A 20572-nucleotide genomic window follows, 5' to 3' on the forward strand; every position below is an offset into this window, starting at 1 on the left:
GGGGAGGATGTGCTTGTGAATCCTTTGCAAACAGTACGAGCAGTGGCACAGATATAAGGAGTTGGTGACATACTTGGGCATGTGTTTAAGACTGTGCTATTTGCAGTTACGGTTGAACGGAAAGGTTGATGTAAGTGTTGTCTTTCCTCTTTGCTTATATAGTCTGTGGCGTGTGTTCTGGGTTTGTCACAGGCTGAAGAAAAAAAGGTTTCTGAGAAGACTCTTCAGACCCCACTTTTGCCTTCCCCTGTAGCTGATCACGTGAAGTGTAACATTTTGAAAGCCCAGCTGGAGAACGCATCCCGAGTGAGTGCTCAGGTACCCGAAGCACATGCATTCCTTTGATTTCGTGTCACAGGATTTTCTTCCCGCCATATAGAAGAAAGAGGCACTCTAGGCCTGAGATACTGTCAGTCAGGGTCCAGTCAGGATACAGGAACCACACCTTTTGTGTGAACAGTTTGAATACCAAGAGTTATTAACTGGCATGCACCTGTTAACTGTGTAAGCGAAGGGGCCGGCTCTGTAGGTTGTGATGGGTATGAAGGCCACAGGCTGTGGCAGTGACCTCCAGCATCCAGTCTGCTGGCCTCACTGGCTGAGTGGGTGTCCTTCCCTCCCCCACCATTCTTTGTGGGACTCACCAGAGGCAGGAAGAACAGGCTTCTTTCAAAATCATATGACATAATTCCTCCCAGGCTTATTACACTGATATGAAAAGACAGATTCTGAATTCCTTTGTAAGCTGTGATATGTGAGCATAGAGCTGATTATTATTCCTGATCTAAAATGTGAGGTGGGGGATTAAAGTGTGGGTTTGACTTTTCCCACACCATCCCTTTCTCATTCAAGCGTGAGGTGGCACATAGCAGGGGCTCAATAAAAGTATGAATGCAAGCATTGATTGCATTTGAATGATTAAGTGTTAATCCCAATGATGGGGGATGACTCACGAAAACATTTTTTTTTTGTTAACTTATATAAACACCAGAGAAAATTTCTTATTGACTGAGCACTTGGTGCTTTGAGTTGCCTTCACATCTCTGTAATCCTTCAAACGTTGGAGACTTGAAAGCACTTTGCTCACTAAGATACTCAGTTTTGACTAACCTGCCTGTTTCCTTTAGCAGGTTGGAAAAGAGGAATCGACGTTTGTAAATATCAATAAGAAATCCAGTCTGCAGGATGCTAAAGTAAGGTCTGTTGCTTCCTGTTTGAATGGGGAAACAGTACTCTGTATCATCAATGTTATCCTTGAGACATTACTCACAAGGGCATTTGCTGATAAAATCAGAGGGGAAAAAGAAAACTGGAAAAAATGCGAGCACAAAGAGAGAGAAAAAGACTGGTTTAAAACAAAGACTGGCTTAAGTCTCAGAAATGCTGCTTATTCTCAGTTTTATTATTTCTACCTGCTGTGCTAACAAAGAAATCACTTTGAGTTGCTTTTCAAGTATATAGATAAGACCCTGTCATTCCCCTGCTTGATGTCATTTAAAGGCTCTGCATTGCTCTCAAGGTGGAGTCCAGACTTCTCAACAGAGCACAGGAGACCCTTTAGGACCTGGCTTCTGTCCTCCGTCCCAGCTCAGCTTATCACTCTTCCCTTGGCCATTGATATGCTCTTCATACTGAGCTACTCTGTGGTGCTAGAACCACACATGTTCTTTAAAGCTTCCAGGCTGCCACCACTTTAACCCCAGAGGAAAACCTTCCTCTTCTGATCTCACAGAGAGCAGACACACTTCCCCTTCTCAGCCCAAGTAAGGAACAACCTATAGATCATGGCAACTCCATTGCCAGCTTGGTGGTCTACTAATACTGGGGAGGTCTCCCTAGGGTGCGTTTCCTAAAGTGCGTTCAAGGGTCACTGCATCAGTCTCTTGCTAAAAATGCAGACTCTTGGGTCCTACTGCAGACCTTTCAGATCCTTTGGGGTGGGGTGGACAGGAACCGGAATTTCAGCAAGTACCCCAGGAACCACTGCTGTGGACAATTCTCGATGTTAAAAATAAAACTAATACTTTTCTATGTCACCTTTGATTCCTAATCCATAGTTTTGGTATAACTCAGGCATACCCCAGGGCATATACCCAGCTGCCTCCTGAACTTTTCAAAATCTTATTCATCTCCTCCCACCCTATCCCACTAACCCTTCACCTGTTTTTCAGTCTTGGTTAATGGCATTATTATCTACCTGTTATCCAGATCTGAGGCCTAGGAGTCCTTGCCTTTCTCTTCCTTCATCCCTTCATATAATTGGTCACCACGTCCTGCTAATTCAGTGTTCACATTTTCCCCTACATCTGTCCTCTCCCCTTCATGACTCTAATCCTGGTCTACCTCAAGCCCTCACTATCCCTCTGCCTGGATACCTATCCCCAGTCTTTGAAAGTGCTCCCGGCCAGCCTGTTTTCACCAGTATCCTCCTCCTTGTTCTAAGGGCCTTTCTAAAATGCAAATCTGGGGGTGGGGGAGAAAAAAATAAATAAAAAATAAACAAATAAATAAAATGCAACTCTGACTAAGCCATTCCCTTGCCTAAAACCTCTAGTGACACCTTGGCTTTCATTGTAAACCCCGGAGCCTGAGGCCCTTCACAAAGTTTCCCCCCGTTTTTTCCCCCGCTGGAGGGGAAATCCCCTGCTCCTCCCTTGGGACCTCACCCATCAGCAGCACCAGCGCCTTGCATCCCATAGCCCTCCACTCTGTTTTCTACCTTGGAAGTCTTCCCTCTGTCTGGTTAAGTGAAATTCCTCCATGGAGCTTTCCAGATGCCAGTCACTCTACCCAAGTGAAGTTATATGCTCTCCTGGTTGGATATAAGCTCTTCCAGGGACTATGTTCAGGTGACTCTAGGGTCCCAGCTTGAGGAAATCATGAACCTGGACTACGCAGACTCCAATTCATTTTGCTCATTCACGTGTTTATTCAGTAAACATTGACTAGACCTTGACCATGTGCCTATTACCATATTAGACACTAGAGGAGAAAATGGGGATGCAGAATTGTTCAGTGCCTTGCCAGAGTTCCTTGCTGAGGACCTCAATTTGTTTTGATATCCTTTAGTCCCAGAAGATAATTTCTGGTTTTGTAAAATGAAATTAGTCATAACTACTACAACAATGCATGAAAGCTTTTCCTTAAAATCACTGTTTTGAGTAGGGCCCACTGGTTATCTGGCATATTTTCTTGAGGAAATATAGAAGTGAAACAGTTTCTAACATGTTCACCTATACACGATATTAAAATGTTTTAGAACAAGACTTAAAGACCTTTTGATTATGCATTTTTCATATTAAATACTCTATCTTTTAAAAACTATATTCCATGCTATATTTAAAATAACACAGCTTCCAGATTACTTGGAAGTGAAAACGGGGCTATCCACAGGTTTCTCTTTGCTCATTTTGTAGGCAAAATCTGGTAAAGAAGCAAACCCTGGAGGTAGATGTTTTGGGTAGGGAAGCTTTCATGGAACCCCAATTATATTCAATTCCTACCTGCTATATTTTCTTCCCTATGATTTTAGTTTTTATTTTTGGATTTTCTATGATTTTTTAAAGTTGTATTTAATAAATATATTTAATAAATATAAACAAATATTAAAATTTATATTAATTGATTAATATTAATATTAAACATAAATATGAATAATATATTTAATAAATATATTTAATAGAGTGGAAAGGAGGAAAAAAGGGTACATTGGTTATCAATGTTATTAAGGGTATAAATTAACTGAGAAAGCAGTCCCTACCGCCAAAACAAGACCATAAAACTTTTCTGTTGGTAATATTCTGTTTTTTGGTATGCCCCTAGAAGTCCTATTCCTATACGTGTGGAAACTACCCAACCAGCTGTGGAAAAGCCGGAAATCAAGCCTCCCCGAGTGAGGAAGTTAACAAGACAATACAGTTTGTGAGTTTTGTACTGCAAGTCTTTCAATTATAACCACAAAATTGATGCTAAATGTTCAGTTATAAATGCTTTTTAGCCTCTCACACCCTCTCCAAAGAGCCATCCTAAAAATACAGTTTGATTCCAATTTAAGTCATAATGGGACTAGACTTTTCTCGTTGAAGACATTACACGGTTGGCATATGTGTTATTGATTGTTATGTAACAAATTACTCCAAAATACTACAGTTTATGTGGGTTGGAAGTCCAGGCATGGCTTAGTTGGCTCTTCTGCATCAGGGTCTCTTACAAAGCTGCATTCAAGGGTTGGGCAAGGGCTGTGGTCTCCTGCAGGCTCATTCCTGCAGTTTGGGGCAGGATTTGGTTCTGGCTGGCCATTGTCTGGAGGTTGCCCTCAGTTCCTAGTCATGTAGGCCTCCCTCGCTTTCTCCACTGGAGAAAGCACACAAGAAGAGCCAGAGAGAACTCTCACAAGGCAAGAACTCTCACAGCCTTTTGTAACCTAATCACAAATGACATCCCGTCTCTTTTGCCGTATTCTGTTCATCAGAAGCAGGTCGCCAGGGCTAGTCCACTCTCCAGGGTCAGGGATTACACACGGGCATGAATACCAGGAGGAGGAATCATCGGGAGCCATATCAAAAGCTGCCTCTACGGCATAATCGTGAGATGGTAGCCTGGTTTGTCAACAGAACCAAAGCTAATCATTGAGCTGTATGAGACCTAGGAGGGGAGTCATGCCCAGAATAATCCAGAACCACTGGGGCCTGTCCAGTTTTGTTTCTCTTAATGAAAATTTCTTGGCTACCATGTGCACAAAGTTGTTCTAGGGAGAGCAAAATGACTTTGCCAGTTCCCATCTCAGGAGTCACAATTTATTGGAGGGAGAAACTGATTGCCAATAATTACAATCCAAAGGAGACAGGTAAGGGCTATAATAAGAGGAGTAGTAGTTTAGTAATAGCAGCAGTGCTAATCACAGTGGTGGTTCCCATTTCTTGACCTTGACTGTGGCACTATTCCTGGGTGTTTAATTGGTCAGAGGACTGCAAGAGGATCTTTGGGTGCCATTGAAAGCATGTGGCCCTGGAGTCAGAAAGGCTTCTTTCTGTTAGAGCCCTGGCTAGGTTACCTCTATAAACTCTGGGGGGAAATTACTATTTCAGCCTCTCTCTTTTTCTGTAAGATGGGTGAGGTGATACCTACCCCTGAGGAATTTTTTGAGGGTTAACATGAGATAATGTGGGTAAAGCCCATAGCAGAGGACCTGGCCATGGGATGAATTGGTTCCCTTTCCTTTCTTTTCAAGGACCTGAAAGCCTCTGAGAAAAGGTCAAGTTTCGAGGGTACCCTGAGTGCAAAGTGTAGGCCAGTAAGGGTAACTCCAGATGCAATGCTCAAACGGCCATCTCAGGCCTGCCACCTGCACCTTGTGAAAAGGAAAAGAGGCAGCCACCTCCCACCTCATTAGCCTTAATAGAACTCTGGACAGTTACAGCGGCTGTATTTCCTGGGAAAGCCAAAATGGGTAATTCAAATAATTAACAGTCCTAACGGTTTCTGGGGGACAAATCAAGCCATGAAAATAATCTGCTCCCCTGAGGATAAAGCTGTCGGGATTAACCTTTCCTTTTACATTTTGAAACTCCAAAGGTTATTATCACCTATTTGGGACATGTAACCATGTTGGAAATAATGACTAATACATGGACTGGAAGGGAAGAAAATTTAACTCACTACATTGGCTCGTTTAAGTAAACCTTTTTCAAACCTCTAACTTCACATGTATATTTCTTAAGCCACCCCCACCCTCCACAAAGTGTTCTGTTTCAAAAATCAAAGACTAGCAGGATTTTCCTCATTAGTAATAGTAGCAAAATTAATGGATGGGATTTAAGCTTGTGCCCCATTAATAGTTCTTAAATCATTGACACTGGTCACCACTTATGTACTCATCTCTTCTAATCACAGATATTGACAAAGTAAATAAGCACAATGTCAAGGAATACAGATGGGAAAAACTCAGATTTTCAGTTTAAAAAATATTTCTACATTACTATTATTGAAATGCACACACACACACATACACAGCCCTTTTAGCTGTCATAGTATATCTAGTTCTAGGACAGCAGGATGTGTATTTGGATTTTAGGCTTTTCCACAAGAGCATCACAATGTTCAAGTGCTCTGAACAACTTTTCAAATTGCTGCTTTTAAGGATGTAAACAAAAACCCCAGCCATGTTCTTTCCTGGAAATAATGACAGAGGGAGGAAAAGTGTGGCTGTTATGTGCAGAGAAAAGAGAAAAGCAGAACTCTGTAGCGTTTGAGGCAGGAAAAACATCATCTTTCTATGGATACCAGCCAGTATGTTTAGAAAATGATGAACTGCTTTATGTTTTTCAAGAAATATAACTTTATTATACGTTTAAACATAGTGTAAAAGCCTAAAAATATTCTGAAGAGAATAATATTCCAAGCCTAAAGAGAAAAGGTAACCGATCCCCTAGCATCATGCCACCAGAAATGACTGATGTTCCTATTTGATGACTATTATTTTAGACATTTCCCACATGTGGTTAAAATGGAAAGAAATAATTCCAAAGAAAAGACTCTAACTACACATAAAATTGTACTGGTTAAATGATATTTCATGAATTTAACATGAATTTACCTTAGAAACGGAGGTTGAATTGAAAGATGTGACGAAGTTAGGTAGATGTCTCTTTGCTACAAGATCTAAATTAGGACAAAGGTTATAAAAACCATCAAGAATTTGGAGTCTTTTTCAATTTTAGGCGGTGTCGGTTGACTTCCTATTGTGAAAGATGAGCTTTGTTTTTTGTTTTTGTTTTTGTTTTTTAATGGCAGAAAATAATTTTAACCCCACTTTTCCACTTAACTGCTATGTGACCTTGAGGAAGTCGTGTCACAGTCAGCCACTGAATATCATCTGCTTCTCTGAAGAGTGGAGACCATAATGCAGGGCTGTTGTGAAATTCAAATGGGCTAATAATGCATGTGTTACTGATCTGACTTACTTCATCAGCATGGATCCAAACATGTGGCGTCTTATTAATGTTCCTACTTACTTATTCCAACCTCACCTGTTCCCTTACTAATAATAAACTCTAAATCCTCCTCTTGAGGCTTCTACATACACAGAATGATCTGAAACCCCCCAGGATCCCTCCCTCAGTGAATCCTATCCACAGCAATTGTATACCATGGCCACATTTCCCAGGAGGTCATTGCCATGGTGAGGCCCCCGTCAGGCACCCTGCTCAGGCCACACTGGTGCCCACTGGCCATGGGCCTTTTAGCTACACCCTTGCTCAGCCATCATTTCTAAAACATAACCACTGTGCCGGCGTAGTTCTAGAAATTCCACACGGAAGCCCCTTAGGGAAAGTGTGTCAGGGTCCCTGAGACTCCCCTCAAGTCTGATGATAGCATAGACTATGTGGCATGGCCCAAGGTTTCAGGTATGCAGTGACACCCTTATCAGGCAGGATATTCCAAGGGCCCAGAGGTTCTCCCAGGAGCTCCCAGTGGCCAGAGGTTCCTTTGGAATATGCAGAGCTGAAGCACCCCAGGCCTGCAGAATTAGCTCTTTTCTGCACAGGCAGCAACGTGGTTGGCATTAGGGGAGAGAGAGCTTGTCTTAATTTCTAGAAGTTTGAGAAAATACTGTCTATACTGAGAGGGGGCGATTGACGGTGCTGCTCTGTCCTGTGCCAGTATGACCAGATTAAAAGGGCTTCCTGCCTTGCCATACCTTGTGGGAGATCCAACCTTCCCCACAAATCCAGGGAGGGGCAGAGAGAGAGGGAGATACAGAATTCAAAGCAGGCTCCAGGTTCTGAGCTGTCAGCACAGAACCCAACGCGGAGCTTAAACCCACAAACCATGAGATCATGGCTTGAGCCGAAGTCGGATGCTTAACTGACTGAGCTACCCAGGCACCCCACAGCAGTGGGTTCTTAAATGGGTTGTATTTACCCTCCTAAAGGGGGCCACTCCCTTGGTTTGGTGGCTCCTCAAAAAATTAAGCATAGGACTACCATATGACCTGGCAGTATGACCTCAAGTGGGATTCCAATCCCAAAGAATTGAGAGCAGGGTTTCAAACAGATGTTAGTACCTCAGCAGGTGAATGGATAAACAAAATACAACCTGTCACTGCAATGGAATATTATTCAGACATAAAAAGAAATGAAATGTTGACATAGGCTACAGCGTGGATGGACCTTGAAAACATTATGGTAAGTGAAATAAACCAGATACAGAAGGACATATATTGCATGATTCCACTCGTATGAGGAACTAGAATAGTCAAATTCATCCAGCCGGAAAGCAGAACAGCTGTTACCTGGGGGCTGCAGGGAGAGGGCATAGGGCAGTTATTGTTCAATGGATACAGAGTTGCTGTCAAGGATGATGATGAGAAAGTTTTGGGTGTAGACAGTGGTGATGGGTACACAACATTGTGGATGTTTTGAATGTCACTGAATCATATGCTTACCAACGGATAAAATGATAAATATCATATATGTCTCTCCATAATAAAGAAAACAACTCGAACCTCTTGGCAAATGACAGAAAATCCAGCCCAAATTGGCTTTGGCGAAAATGTCACTGTATTGGATCCTGTAAGCTGGACATCTGGCAGACATCTGTTTGGGGAGCTCCCCCGCCCCCTCCCGGCCCTCCCTGCACTCCCCACAGCCTGTTTATTGTTGTAATGAGCAGAGCTTCATGTGCTTTTAGTAACCGCAGTGATGAAGATGACCTCCCTCCCGACCTGGCCGAGGCAGTAGGAGCGTCCACAGCCGCAACCACACACACCACCACGGCCACCACGCAAGTCTCAGCGCCACTGGTGTCCCCCAAGGGCCACAAAGTCAGCTCGCCTCAGAATTCAGAAGGCAAGGGCCCGCTGTCCCCAGGGGCCAAGGTATGGGGGGAAAGCCTCAAGAGGAGTAGCTGCATTTGCTAGGAATTCAGTATAAATGTAGTGCAGGGCATCCCTCGAGCATTTAAACTTGGCACAATCAACTGTGTGCTCGCAAAACAAGGGTAGCCACCACCGGGGCAGGGTTTTTCTAGAACTGTCCCCAAAAGATGACCTAACAGTTTATGAGACACAAATGGTGTAAGAAAGACCTTGTACATTGTACTTTAAGAGAAATGGGAGAGATTTTTGAGGGTGATTTTGATTTTAGAATATCATCCCTATATAATCCATTACTGCACCGTAGAGATAGAAAACAAGAAATGTTTTTTGCCCCATAATGGAAAATCTGGAGGAGTGAAAACATAGGAGCGTCCCCATCTCATTCCTTATATCAGATGGCCAATACAAATAGTTTAAAAATGGGAAATATTATTTTCTTCGTCAGTTTGAAATTTCGGGAAGTTGCCACAAATGTGAATGGGCTGTGACAAGGCCTTGCTCAAGACATTTCTCTTGGTTTGCTCTGAGTGCCCCTTGGCTGCAGTCACTCTACAGCAAGTGGTCCAAATACATTCAAGCCTATTGCTCTACAAGTAGATGCCAAGTCAAAGGCTGCTTGGTCTGTGGACCGAGGAATGGTGGGTGCGTGGGGTGGGGGCCCTGAAGGCAAGACCAGACCCCAGACTGTGCTTCCAGCTGCTCTGTTCACATGCCTTCTGGCTGCTTGCAATGAACTGTCACCCCACAGCCCTTGTTTCTCCAAGCCTCAGCTTTCTCCTCCTAAAAATGAGAATAAGATCTGCTTCCCTGCCCAGCTTATGGGCCAGTGTCCAATCCAGTGGAGGTGACATCTGGGCAAACAGGTCACGATTCCTGATAGCCTCTAAGTAACAGTGGGCCAGGCCACATCTTCCTTGACCAGGGCCAGTCATTTCTCAGCTCCCTTCCCAGGGTCTTTGGGATACTTTGTGGTCCTCAATAGGACAGGCTGCTCAGGCCGGGGACTCCGCATACAGCGGCTGGCCCGAGTGAGGCTCCCTGCTTTCCTGCAGATCAGCTCCTGGGTTCCCCTGTCTTGTGCAGAATCCCTGATATTGCTTTGTCCCAAGTGTAGACACAGGTTCCTATCACAGATTCTTCACCATGGTTAAAACCAAGCGAAAATATTTATGAAACAAAGGAGAATTCAGTGGGGATGTGGGTGGCATCGTACCAGAGGCCACAGGGCTCCCTCTCCTGGCCATCTCTCTCCTTAGGGCCCTGCTTGTGCCAAGTTGATGGGGTTTATTTTTTTTCCCCACAAAAGGCCTCCAGGCCTCCCATGCTGCTGAGACCCTAGGACAGGAGGAAAAAAATGTTTTCCCAAAAACTGAACATGGTTTTCGGAGAATACCTCCCTCCCACCATAAAGATCTTCCTAATTATTATGCAGATGACGGTTTTCTTTAACTTCTTTTTTCTTTTATTTTTTTAATGTTTGTTCATTTTTTGGGAGAGAGAAAGAGAAACACACACACACACACACACACACACACACACACACACACACACCCTGTGTGAGCAGGGGAAGAGCAGAGAGAGAGGGAGACACAGAATCCGAAGCAGGCTCTGAGCCCTCAGCACAGATCCCCATGCAGGGCTTCAACCCATGAACCACGAGATCATGACCTGAGCCGAAGTGGGATGCCCAATGGACTGAGCCACCCGGGTGCCCCATTTAAATTCTTTTTTAAAGCGAACCCTGTGCCACACATGGGGCTTGAGCTCACAACCCTGCAACCCTGAGATCAGGAGTCCCGTGCTTTACTGACTGAGCCAACCATGTACCCCCTGCGCCCATGAGTTTAGCTCCTTGAGGCCTTGGCCCTCTTGATCCAGGATGGGGTCTTTGCTCTCTCTATATTCAAAGGACTGTTTGAAGCATCTCCCCCTCCAAAAGACCAGTCAAAGAGCACCAAAAGCACTTAAAGAGAAGTTGTTGGCACCTTTTAAAAGAAGGCAGTTCTCTAGCTACATACTGTTTCTGCCCATTAAGGTTTCAGAAAACATGTGGGGTTTGGTCTCTCCCACTTGCACGCTGCTGGGCAAGGGAATGGTATAGAGGACTGGCAGAGTCATGGGCTCCGTGATGGGAGGGAGGGAGAGGAGGGAGAGGAAACTGTGTTTTCTGGTGAAATTCCCTTGTCCGTCTGGAGCCGGCACTAACCAGCGATGTTTTGTGCACCTTCCTAGAGTCCCTCTGACCGAGGAGGTGCCTTTACGTTGGAGCCAGGCGATCTCCTGATGGACTTCACAGAAGCTACTCCTCTGGTAAACCTCCCAGTGTGCTAAAACCAGAAAAGCCCCAGACTTTAGAAACATCTTGATAGTGGGGCGGATGCACGGAGGTGGGCATTGCCACTGGAAAGGCTCTTCCTCTTGTCCTGCTCACAGCCCGGAGCCTCGGGGATCAGCCTTCGTTCAGGGGTTCAGGGTTCGGGCGCATGGTTCCCTCTACCTCCCAGAGCCCTCCAGGGAGGTGGCGCTCCCTTTCTCCTGAGGGAGGCCACAGGGGTCCCGCCTGGCCTGTCTGCTGCTCCCATAGCATGTAGGGCTCCTCGGTGCTTGGGTCTTGGCTTCTTGGCTTTTCCGGGGCTGCTCCCTGCATGCCCACCATGGGGTATCTTTCGCTGCCGCTTCTAACAACATGCTCCGGTCTGAAGCACGGGCTCCAGGCCTCCCCCCCAGCTTTCCAAGCCCCTCGTGCCTCCCTGCCGTCCTCTATCCCCTGCATACATGTCTCCCCTTAGGGATGGTCCTCATGGAACTCCTGCAGGTGAGAAACGCTGTCGGGGGAGAGAGCACTGGACTGGGAGTCATGCAGGCCAGATCTGGCTCCGGTCTCTGTTCCCTTCCTTAGGAGCCTCGTCATGGGATAGAGGATGCCATTATTTCTCGTGTCTGCCTAAGAATGTTCTAATGATCACGTGAGAGAGAGCCCTTGACGACTGTAACAGCACCATAAATGCGTGTGACGTGTTGTTAGTAGTGTTAGATGACACAGGCAAACGTGGAGGTACCCTCGGCTGGGCTCAGCCTGATACTCAAGTGTACTTGAGCATAAATCGTGGTCCACATGTGTGGAACGTGAGTCAAAATACCTCCTGAAAGCTCATTGCACACCTGGCTTGTGTGAGGCTCTGGGAGTGGACAGGGCAGCTAGAGGCTGGAGGGGAGTCGGGTTGATAAAGGGCCAGGATCGACAGGAGAGCCACGTAGGACATGCCAGGGGGAGAAGCCAGAAGTGAGAGTCATTCAGGACTGGCTCACTGGAGGAGAATATGGTGGAGAGGAAGGCTTTCCAAAAGGCTTTCAAGAGGAGGCAAATGAGGCAAAATGCTGCCTAGGCCTTAGGAATGATCACCGTGTCTGCCTCAGCTGGCACAAGGAAATCATTTGTGATTTAAACAGTTGTCCTTGTCATCTGGAGAGTTGGTACAGTCTGAGAGCTTCGAGTCAGCATGTTTGGATAAACAGCCGAGAACCGACAGTGGGCAAGACACCCTGGGGTCTGGGAACCTTCAGAGTTCCTTCCTTCCCATGTTGGAGAAAATGCAGCTGACTTACTGATGGCCTTCTTGTTAGACAGATTGTCACGATAGGGTAACCCAGAAGCAGGGCCTTCCCTCACCTCGTCCTCCCTTTGCACAGATGGGGAAATTGAGTCCCAGAGTAGGGTAATCACACAGGGACCAAGCTTGAGCCCGGCTGTTCCAGCTCCTTCTCTGGTGCCCTTTGCATCATCAGATTGGGCTAAGTCTGGCATCTGGATTTCAGGGACTTGCCACTTTGGAAAAGAACAATGCCTGGAAGAAGGGCTGTGTCTAAAGCGCTCCTCAGACTGAGACTGCAAACCCTCAGCTGGAGGGCAGCAAACCCCGGAAGGACCCGACAACCCCTGGGGCACGACCTGAGGGCCTATGAAGGCAGAATGGGGAGAAAGCTAAGTTCCTAGACCCACATTGAAGAAAACATGCCAGGCAGGAGTAGAGGACAGTGGGGGAAGATCTCTCTGTGAGTTAACCTCTTAAGCAACTTCCAGACTGCTGGAGCATGCTGCAATTAATGTCATAAGAGAGTCTATAGAAACGGCTACTGCTGTGAAACCCAGTGCCTAACCCTGTCTGGGGCCACTGAGAAAAAGAAGGCTTCATAGTGCTAGGGTTTTGAAGTATGAGTAGGAGTTTTCCAGATGGAAGTAATGGAGCAAAACAATCTATGCGGAGGGTACAGCATAAGCAAATACTGAGTATTTATTAAACATTCTGGCATATCTAAGAAGTTGAGGTATGTTACAAAAAAACATATTGTGGCTCGGACAGGAGTGATGAGATTCCCTTAAAAACCACTGTGTTGCAGATCCAGCTGGTAGATCTGCTTGCCTCATCTGTATCCTTTCTTTGACCATAATGGTCTGAGATTAGAAAGGAAGCAGCATCTGCCAGGGACCCAGAGTTCCTCTGATCTGAGGCGCTGATGCCTACCAAGTGAGTGTCCAACCTCTGCTTGTACCCTTCTGGCAAAAGGGAGCTCAGTCCTTCTCCGAGCACACCTTGCTTCCATCTCTGGGCTGCTCTGAGCTCCGAAACAGAGTGTGGGGTGCCGCACTGCCCTGGCACAGGGCAGCTGACGTCCTTTCGCTGCACTGAGACACGGCTGCCCGCGTCACAGCTAAAGTTTGCAGTGGATATGCGTTCCCAGGATGAAGTGTCCTTTGTGTTGCTTGTGTGGACTTGAGGTGTGCGTGCATGTCCACAGGGCACATTCCCACAGAAGGGGTGCGGAGGGCTGGTATTTTGATGTCAAGAGCCCGCTTCATTTGGGGCTTTCCTTGGCATTACTGGCTTTGATTTTACTTCACTCCAGAGTCCTGTCTCCACCAGTGCCAAAGGGTCCTAGAGAGGAAGGGGGACTCTGGCAGCCTGCTCCTCCTGTGTGGACCTTTCCCCTCCACCTCCTCCCTCTGCTCCTCCCAGGATCATAGAAATAGAAGCAGTAGTCCCTTCTGTCCTTGTGGAGGTGTATCTGCCCCAGAGGATAGTGGAGGAGAGCCTGGATTTAGGGTCTGGGGCCAGATGAGACTTCTAAAGTTACATTACTACCCTGGTTCCGTGGGCCGGAGCTAGAAGAACAAGAGAGAGAGAGAGCTGGGACCAGAGTCTCTTGCCTTCATCCAGCGTGGTCCCACCTAGATGTTATCAGCGCTAGTTTAACCCTTATGGCTCCAACCCTGATGATCCAGTCTCTGTGTGGCGTGATTTCCAAAGAAGCATAGTCCAAACAGCTGAGAATAATAACAAGTTTCAGTCTTTAACTGGCATCTCTCAAGATCCAAGATTAAATTATCACCTCCCTGGTAACACTTCTCGAATCACAACTTGCTTCCTTCTTAATTCTGTTGCACCCTGTGTGACTCCAAGGATTTTCATCCCCATACTCTCCAAAAAAAAAAAAAACCACATTCTTTCCAGCATCACTCCTGCAACACACTTTTCCCATATCTTTTCTGCTCCAGTGCCCACTCTTTTATTATGTAGTTCAGTTTAGCAACATCAGCCCTACAACCTGTGCAGCTGTTGCCTGCCCATTGCCGGAATCTGCATCCCAGATCTGGCAGTCAGGTTGGGGTGTCTGCCTGGGACAGAAGAGGTGGGTGGGGCAAGAGGGGTGGGGGAGGGACGAAGGCAAGCGAGTGAAGGCAACACCCCTGTCCATTTGGTACCCTCCTTTGGGAGGTGAGTGTGGGCACATCCACAGGGTACAGGTGTTAGCAGAGTGGAAGGACGGGGCATTTACATATCAATCGTGTCCCCCACCCCAGGTCTAGCATGCTAGCTTCTTTCCTCTGGTGACACACACCATGAGCACCTATGCCTTCTGTGTTCCCGATGCTTTCTCTTTGGGGCTTGTCCCTCCCCTATCCCTGTGCTTCATGAACCACTCACCCAGCTGCAAAGCAGTGACAGTCACAACCCAGGTCTGTTCTGGGCCAGAGAATATTAGTCAAGAGTTCATGTGCCAGGGAGGAGACTGGCCTGGTCAAAGGAACGTTCTGTAGGACCAAAAAAAAAAAAAAAAAAAAAAAAAAAAAAGGCCTGTGTTGGGTGTCAGAAGAACTAGCTTTCCATCAGTCTGAACAGCCTCATTTGTATTTTGAACCTCGTTCTATCAGGAGGGCTGAAGCTTGATCCGAAGTCAAATCAGGGTGCCTGTTCCATGTTCCTGGGGATTCATCTGTCTTCTCCAGGGCACAGGGAGACGGAGGGAAGTCTATTTAGGTTGTGATGTCATCTGTTTGCTGATACATCTGGGGCACTCCCTGCTTCCCTCATGCCCCTTTTGGTGGGTGGGAGTCGTGGTCCTGCTGGCATGAGAATCTCTACCTGTTGGACATACCACACAGCCATTCGAGGGACACTTGTCCCCCTCTGCTCTTTAATCCCTGTTCCCTGGCCTCCACCTGTGGAGCTCAGGCCCCTCTGGTCAGACTTCCTAATGTCTACCGCTCGTCACTTTGCCTCTGACTTTTCTCTCCAGTCCTCAAACTGGCAACCTCTTTTCTTATCTGGATGATGAAGAAGCCTTCCACATTTTCATCTTCATTTGTCTATGCCAAAAATCTTTCTGTTCCCCAAAGAGTCAGATTTTAAGACTCAAAAGCCAAGTAGCTTAGAAGAACCTAGCTGCTTGAATGTGGAAAAAACCCAAGGAGGAGAGGAAATGCCAGGAGGAAAAAAAAATAAAATGTTATTTCAAAATAGTATCCTATTACACATGTTCTCTTATTTCCTGCTCATTTACTAACAGATGCTTACGTAGAAAGGTCAGAAATGTTTGTGGGATGGCTCAACATTCCTTTACTATAAAAGTCCAATGTCAGGCAAAGCCTTGTCATTCATCACCACCTTCAGCTGAGACACTAGTGGCTGGTACACATTTTGGCATTTGGCAACATATCCATGTTTGTTGATCATTTATGCCAGCTTTTATTTTCTTCAAAAAGCACACCTGAGTGCCTGCTTATCTGCAGAGGCAAAAGCCCTGTGGCCTGGGGTCCCTGGAAGTTGGTTCTGCTTGGGACAGTGTTGAGTACTGAGGCTGGGGGACGGGAATGGAGCCCACCCCACTCAAGTCTCAAATGCCATCTTGTGGAGGGGAGGGTTCATGCTGAGGACAGGAGAGAGCAGTGGAGGGATTCTCAGCAGGCTGCTGAAACTTGACTGTAAATGGCTACTATGGACTCACTTGTTTCTGAAGAATGGATACGGAAACAATCAACAAGAGGGTCTAGAACCACGGCTTCAGACTTTGCAGGTGCAATTTTTCTGCATCTCCAAATTTGAATAGTAAACAAGGCTGTTGTGAGGTGATGGTTGTAAAGGCCCCTTTGGAAATTGCCCAGGACCGCACAAATGTAAAGAGGTCAGAATCAGATCGATTTGGAGACAGAAAAAGGTGCCTGCAATTTTCTTGACCGTGTTTCAGTGAAACTTACCCAAAGACTGTACTTCGTTGGTTATGGCAGGATTTACAACTATTTAAGGAAGCTCTCTTGAACTAAAAGGCGTGTGTATTTATGCTCTGGATTAAATGGTCCCTCCCTGCAACACACACTAACCCGGTCAGCGGCCCCCTCTCCTAGCATCAGAGCATCGTCTCTTCACCGTCCTCATCCTCACCAGTACAAGCTGTTGGACCTCTGCTGGTGCATGGCACTACTTAGGGCTGGGGTGGGGAACCCAGTACCCCAAGCAATGTGGCATTTTCTCATGATGCTTGGTATCTTGGCTATAGCGACAAGGTGCCTCGGTGGTGATACAAGGTGTCATGGCCTGGGCCATGGGTGTGGGAGCGGGGGTGGTCAGGGCCATTATGTTTTCTGAACATAGATAACAAAAAGCCATGACAGAGTAAATCCCAAAGTCCATGTTCCTCCTTGCTGATGTATGTCTTTCCCAGAAACACTCTGTTGGACACCTGCTAACCACACCATAGGGTGGGCCCTTACTTAGCAGGGTGCAGGAGGCCACCAGGCATGGAAGACCAGCACGCTCAAGTGTGTGGCCATTCCTCATACTGCTTGCACGGCCAGCATCACTAATTCATCGCGGCTCTCTTTCTGGCTTGGCCTGGCCAGTGCTGCAGGGAGCCACTGCCAGACCCGCACAGTTGGCACAGGAGATGGCCCCTGCCTGCCAACCTGGGAATGGGGTTTTGATGGGTTGTTCTGCTTGGATAGTGGAGAAAACAGATGAGAGCCAGGGAGGAGGAGAGAAGGTGGGGAGACAAGGGAGGAGGGGGGCCTAAAAGCCAGCTGGCCAGGGGCTAGAAGCAGGCTCGGGCGAGGCTGGCTCCAGAGCAGTCTGGAGTTGACAGATCCTTCTTGCACTGTGCTGTCTTTCTCTCCTTCCCCTCCCTTATCTTCTCTGCCTCCTCCCCTTCTCTCACCACCTCCTCCTCCCCTTCTTTCCCCTCCTTGCGAGCAGGCAGAGCCCGCCAGCGCCCCCCACTGTGCCCACTCTCGCTGTTCTCCTCCACTCTCTCCCCCCATGAAGGAAGAGACCACTGGAGTTTGCATGCACCCTCCAATCAAAACGAGGCTGGTAGGTACCCTGCCAGGGAGAGGGGCCTGGCCAGGAGAGGTGAGGCGGGCAGGAGCCACCAGGCGGCCACCCCACGGGAGTGCATGAGCACTAGACCTTCCGGAAGGGCCCGGCTGACAGGTGCTCTGACTCCAGGATGGATACATAGTTTGACCAAATTAGGACGCATGGCTGCTGGCCTGCCCTGTGTCTCTAGGTCTCAAGAACCAGGAAGAGTTCATTTTCATAAAGCTTTGATAAGCCTAGATGAGAAAAACCTTAGTTGCATTTCTATTGAAAATAAAAACTTTTTTTTAAACTTGTCTTTTCCTGCTATTTTTCAAGATAACAGGATGTCACTTACCAACCTGAAAGGAAACACCCATATCCCCAACCTAGCACATTTTTTTTTCATTCTTACATGTTTCCTTCTAGTATTTATTCATGTCCATTCACAATTTTAGAATGTTAAGTCATAGTATCCATATCATCTCCTGTTTTTCCCTTTCCTATTAATGTTGGATTGTTTCTCCTTGTTCTTGTTGCCACATTGTATATGACTGTGTATATTCCATCCAGGGACTGGCCTACCATTCACCTAACACATTCTTACTGCAGGACTGTGCTTTGTTTCCAGTTTGTTGCTGTTCGAGGGAACACAAAAAGCTGTTGCATCAGGCTGGACCCTGCTGGGTTCAATACTGTGACCTTGGCTTTGCTCCCTTTCTAAAGTGATTCTACCAAGAGACAGCACCACCAGAAGAGGGAATATACTTTGCCACAGCTGAGCAACACAGAGTGTAACTGTTGGGATAGATTTTTTCTTTTTCTTAGAGAAGATGTAAGATAATTCTTTAAAGCTGCCAATGTTCACGTTTCTTTAATAGCAGTAATATGCCTCTTCTCCGTTTTACTTCATGATGGTCTGAGAGTCTTATCTGTATGCAGCTTTTCACTTTGCTAGTGGTCTCAGAACACATGCTGCACCATTAGGCCTGGGAGGAGAATGCACCATGGGGCTTCCCCTGGATCCTCTCGCCGTGCTGCAGGCAGCCGCTACTGACAATTTGAATTGACACCTAAGTCTTTTTTTTTTTTTTAATGTTTATGTATTTATTCCTGAGAGAGAACACAAGCAGGGGAGGGGCAGAGAGAGAGGAAGAGAGAGAGAATCCCAAGCAGGCTCCGTGCTGTCAGCGCAGAACCCAATGTGGGGCTCGAACCCACAAACCGCGAGATCATGACCTGAGCTGAAGTCCAGTCAGACGCTTAACCAACTGAGCCGCTCAGGCTCTCTGACTCCTGATTAACCAACTGAGCCGCTCAGACTCTCTGACTCCTGAGTCTTAAGGCAGTTTGGGACCCATCCTGGGAATTTTGAGATGTTTAAAGAGGCCAGAGAGAGTTTAGGGAAGGGGAGCTGGCGTGGACTGGACATCTCCGTGCACACAGCAGAGACATGGTCATTTGCAGATTGGTTGAGAAGAATTCCACTCATTCAGAACCCCTCCGCAGATCTGAGCGTGTTCTGATGTGCTCTTGCTCAGCCCTACTTTAACCCCCGTCAGAGTGACTCAAGGCCATCAGGTAGCTACTCCAGGGTCCACGGACCAGCTCCTGGGAGAGAAGTAAAAGCACCTGCCCAGGGGCAGTGGTGGCCTCAGTGTCCTGACTGCAGCTCTCTGGTGGCAGGTGGCCCAGCGAGCATTCACCGGCAGGGAGGCAGGCAGTTTCTGTGCCCTGGGGGCTGCAGGCAGAGCCAATACCAGAGTCGTCAGGCCCCTGCTGGGCCTGCTGGCAGTCCTCTAGGCCAGTAGAAAGAAATAAGCACACTCCACATCCTCCAGGGCCCCCAGGAGGTCAAAGACAAAATGACCAAAGGGGAAGGAATGGGAGCAAAGGCTCTTTTTGGCCATGCACTGCCGCCTGTTCAGGCTGGTGCCTCCACTCTGTCTCAGATCAGCTCTGTGCTGCAGCCTTCCCCCAACACTGGGCACTTCTGAGCACAGTGCCTTTTAATCCCCAAAGGCCACGGTGGCAGGATTCGCACGTCCTTCCAGGGGTTTCTCCACAGTTTTCCTCTGTGGCCACAACTTATAGGGAGTCCAACAACTACAGGGAATACCTTCTGGCCTAATTAGTGCGAGCCTCCTGGTGCCCTGTCTGCTCTCATAGACTGTGTCCCAGGATGTGGCCTGTAGCAGCTCCTAGTCCATGGCCCACAGCTGGGGGGCGGGGGGGGGGGGACCATCAGCAACCAGGCAGCTCTGCCTGCCTCATTACACACCCTGGTCATGGCCTTTTATGGATCAGGCCATACATAGGGCTCAGCATGCCTGGGAGGCCCACAGAGCCTCCAGGGAAAGGAGTTCCAGGGCAAGGTAAGCGTGGGGAGCCCTACAAACATGAGAGGGCATCCCTGCTGGGTCCCGGCCCCAACAGTGCAATGGCCCAGTACAGATACAACCACTGGCCAAAAGGCCTCCGGGACCTTCTGTGTGTTTCCTTAGACAAGCCGTGCGGGCTCTGCGTCTGTTCCCCTGAATCCTTCAGTTTGGTGTTAAAAGTGCACCCCCAAAGATTTCAGAACTCTCTTTTCTAATCGGTAAGTAACCCTCTTGTCTTTCTCTTTTTTGAAGATAAAAACGTTCCCAGCTGATCCAGTGACCCCATTTCCTGATGCTTTCATTACAGGGCCACAGTTCGCCGTAAGTAGATTCAGAAAACAGGTCTGTGTCTTAAAATGTTTTCCCGCGTGGCATGCTTTTCTGTGGAATGCCAGACAATGATGTCGACAGCTTCTTCTAATCCTATGAACTCTGTCAGGTTGGGAAGGAGTGGGGTTTGGGGGCTACATCTTTTTGTTATCTTAAGTTATTCGATGCTTACTTATGAGCATCACATAAGTAAAACTGACCATTCCAAAGTGACATGTAGTACATCGAGTACATTTAGGGTCACGCAACTACGACTTCTAGTTCCAAAACATTTTTATCACCCCCGGAGGAAACCTCATTCCCGTGACACAATCACTCCCGTTTCCCCCCACCCCCCACAGCCCCTGGCAATCACC

General features: G+C 47.3%; 1 protein-coding gene across 1 annotated transcript in view; it reads left to right on the forward strand.

Moving 5' to 3' along the window:
- Positions 1-20572, forward strand: part of EPB41L4B (erythrocyte membrane protein band 4.1 like 4B) — a 129874-nt gene that overhangs the window by 105205 nt on the left and 4097 nt on the right. Inside the window, exons 18-23 of the mRNA XM_047830575.1 lie at positions 193-318; positions 1128-1198; positions 3823-3921; positions 8692-8878; positions 11111-11188; positions 20139-20207. Of these exons, the coding sequence (XP_047686531.1) occupies positions 193-318; positions 1128-1198; positions 3823-3921; positions 8692-8878; positions 11111-11188; positions 20139-20207 (630 nt within the window). The remainder of the gene's footprint in view (positions 1-192; positions 319-1127; positions 1199-3822; positions 3922-8691; positions 8879-11110; positions 11189-20138; positions 20208-20572) is intronic.

This window comes from Prionailurus viverrinus, chromosome D4 (assembly GCF_022837055.1).
Source record: "Prionailurus viverrinus isolate Anna chromosome D4, UM_Priviv_1.0, whole genome shotgun sequence".
Taxonomy (NCBI): domain Eukaryota; kingdom Metazoa; phylum Chordata; class Mammalia; order Carnivora; family Felidae; genus Prionailurus; species Prionailurus viverrinus.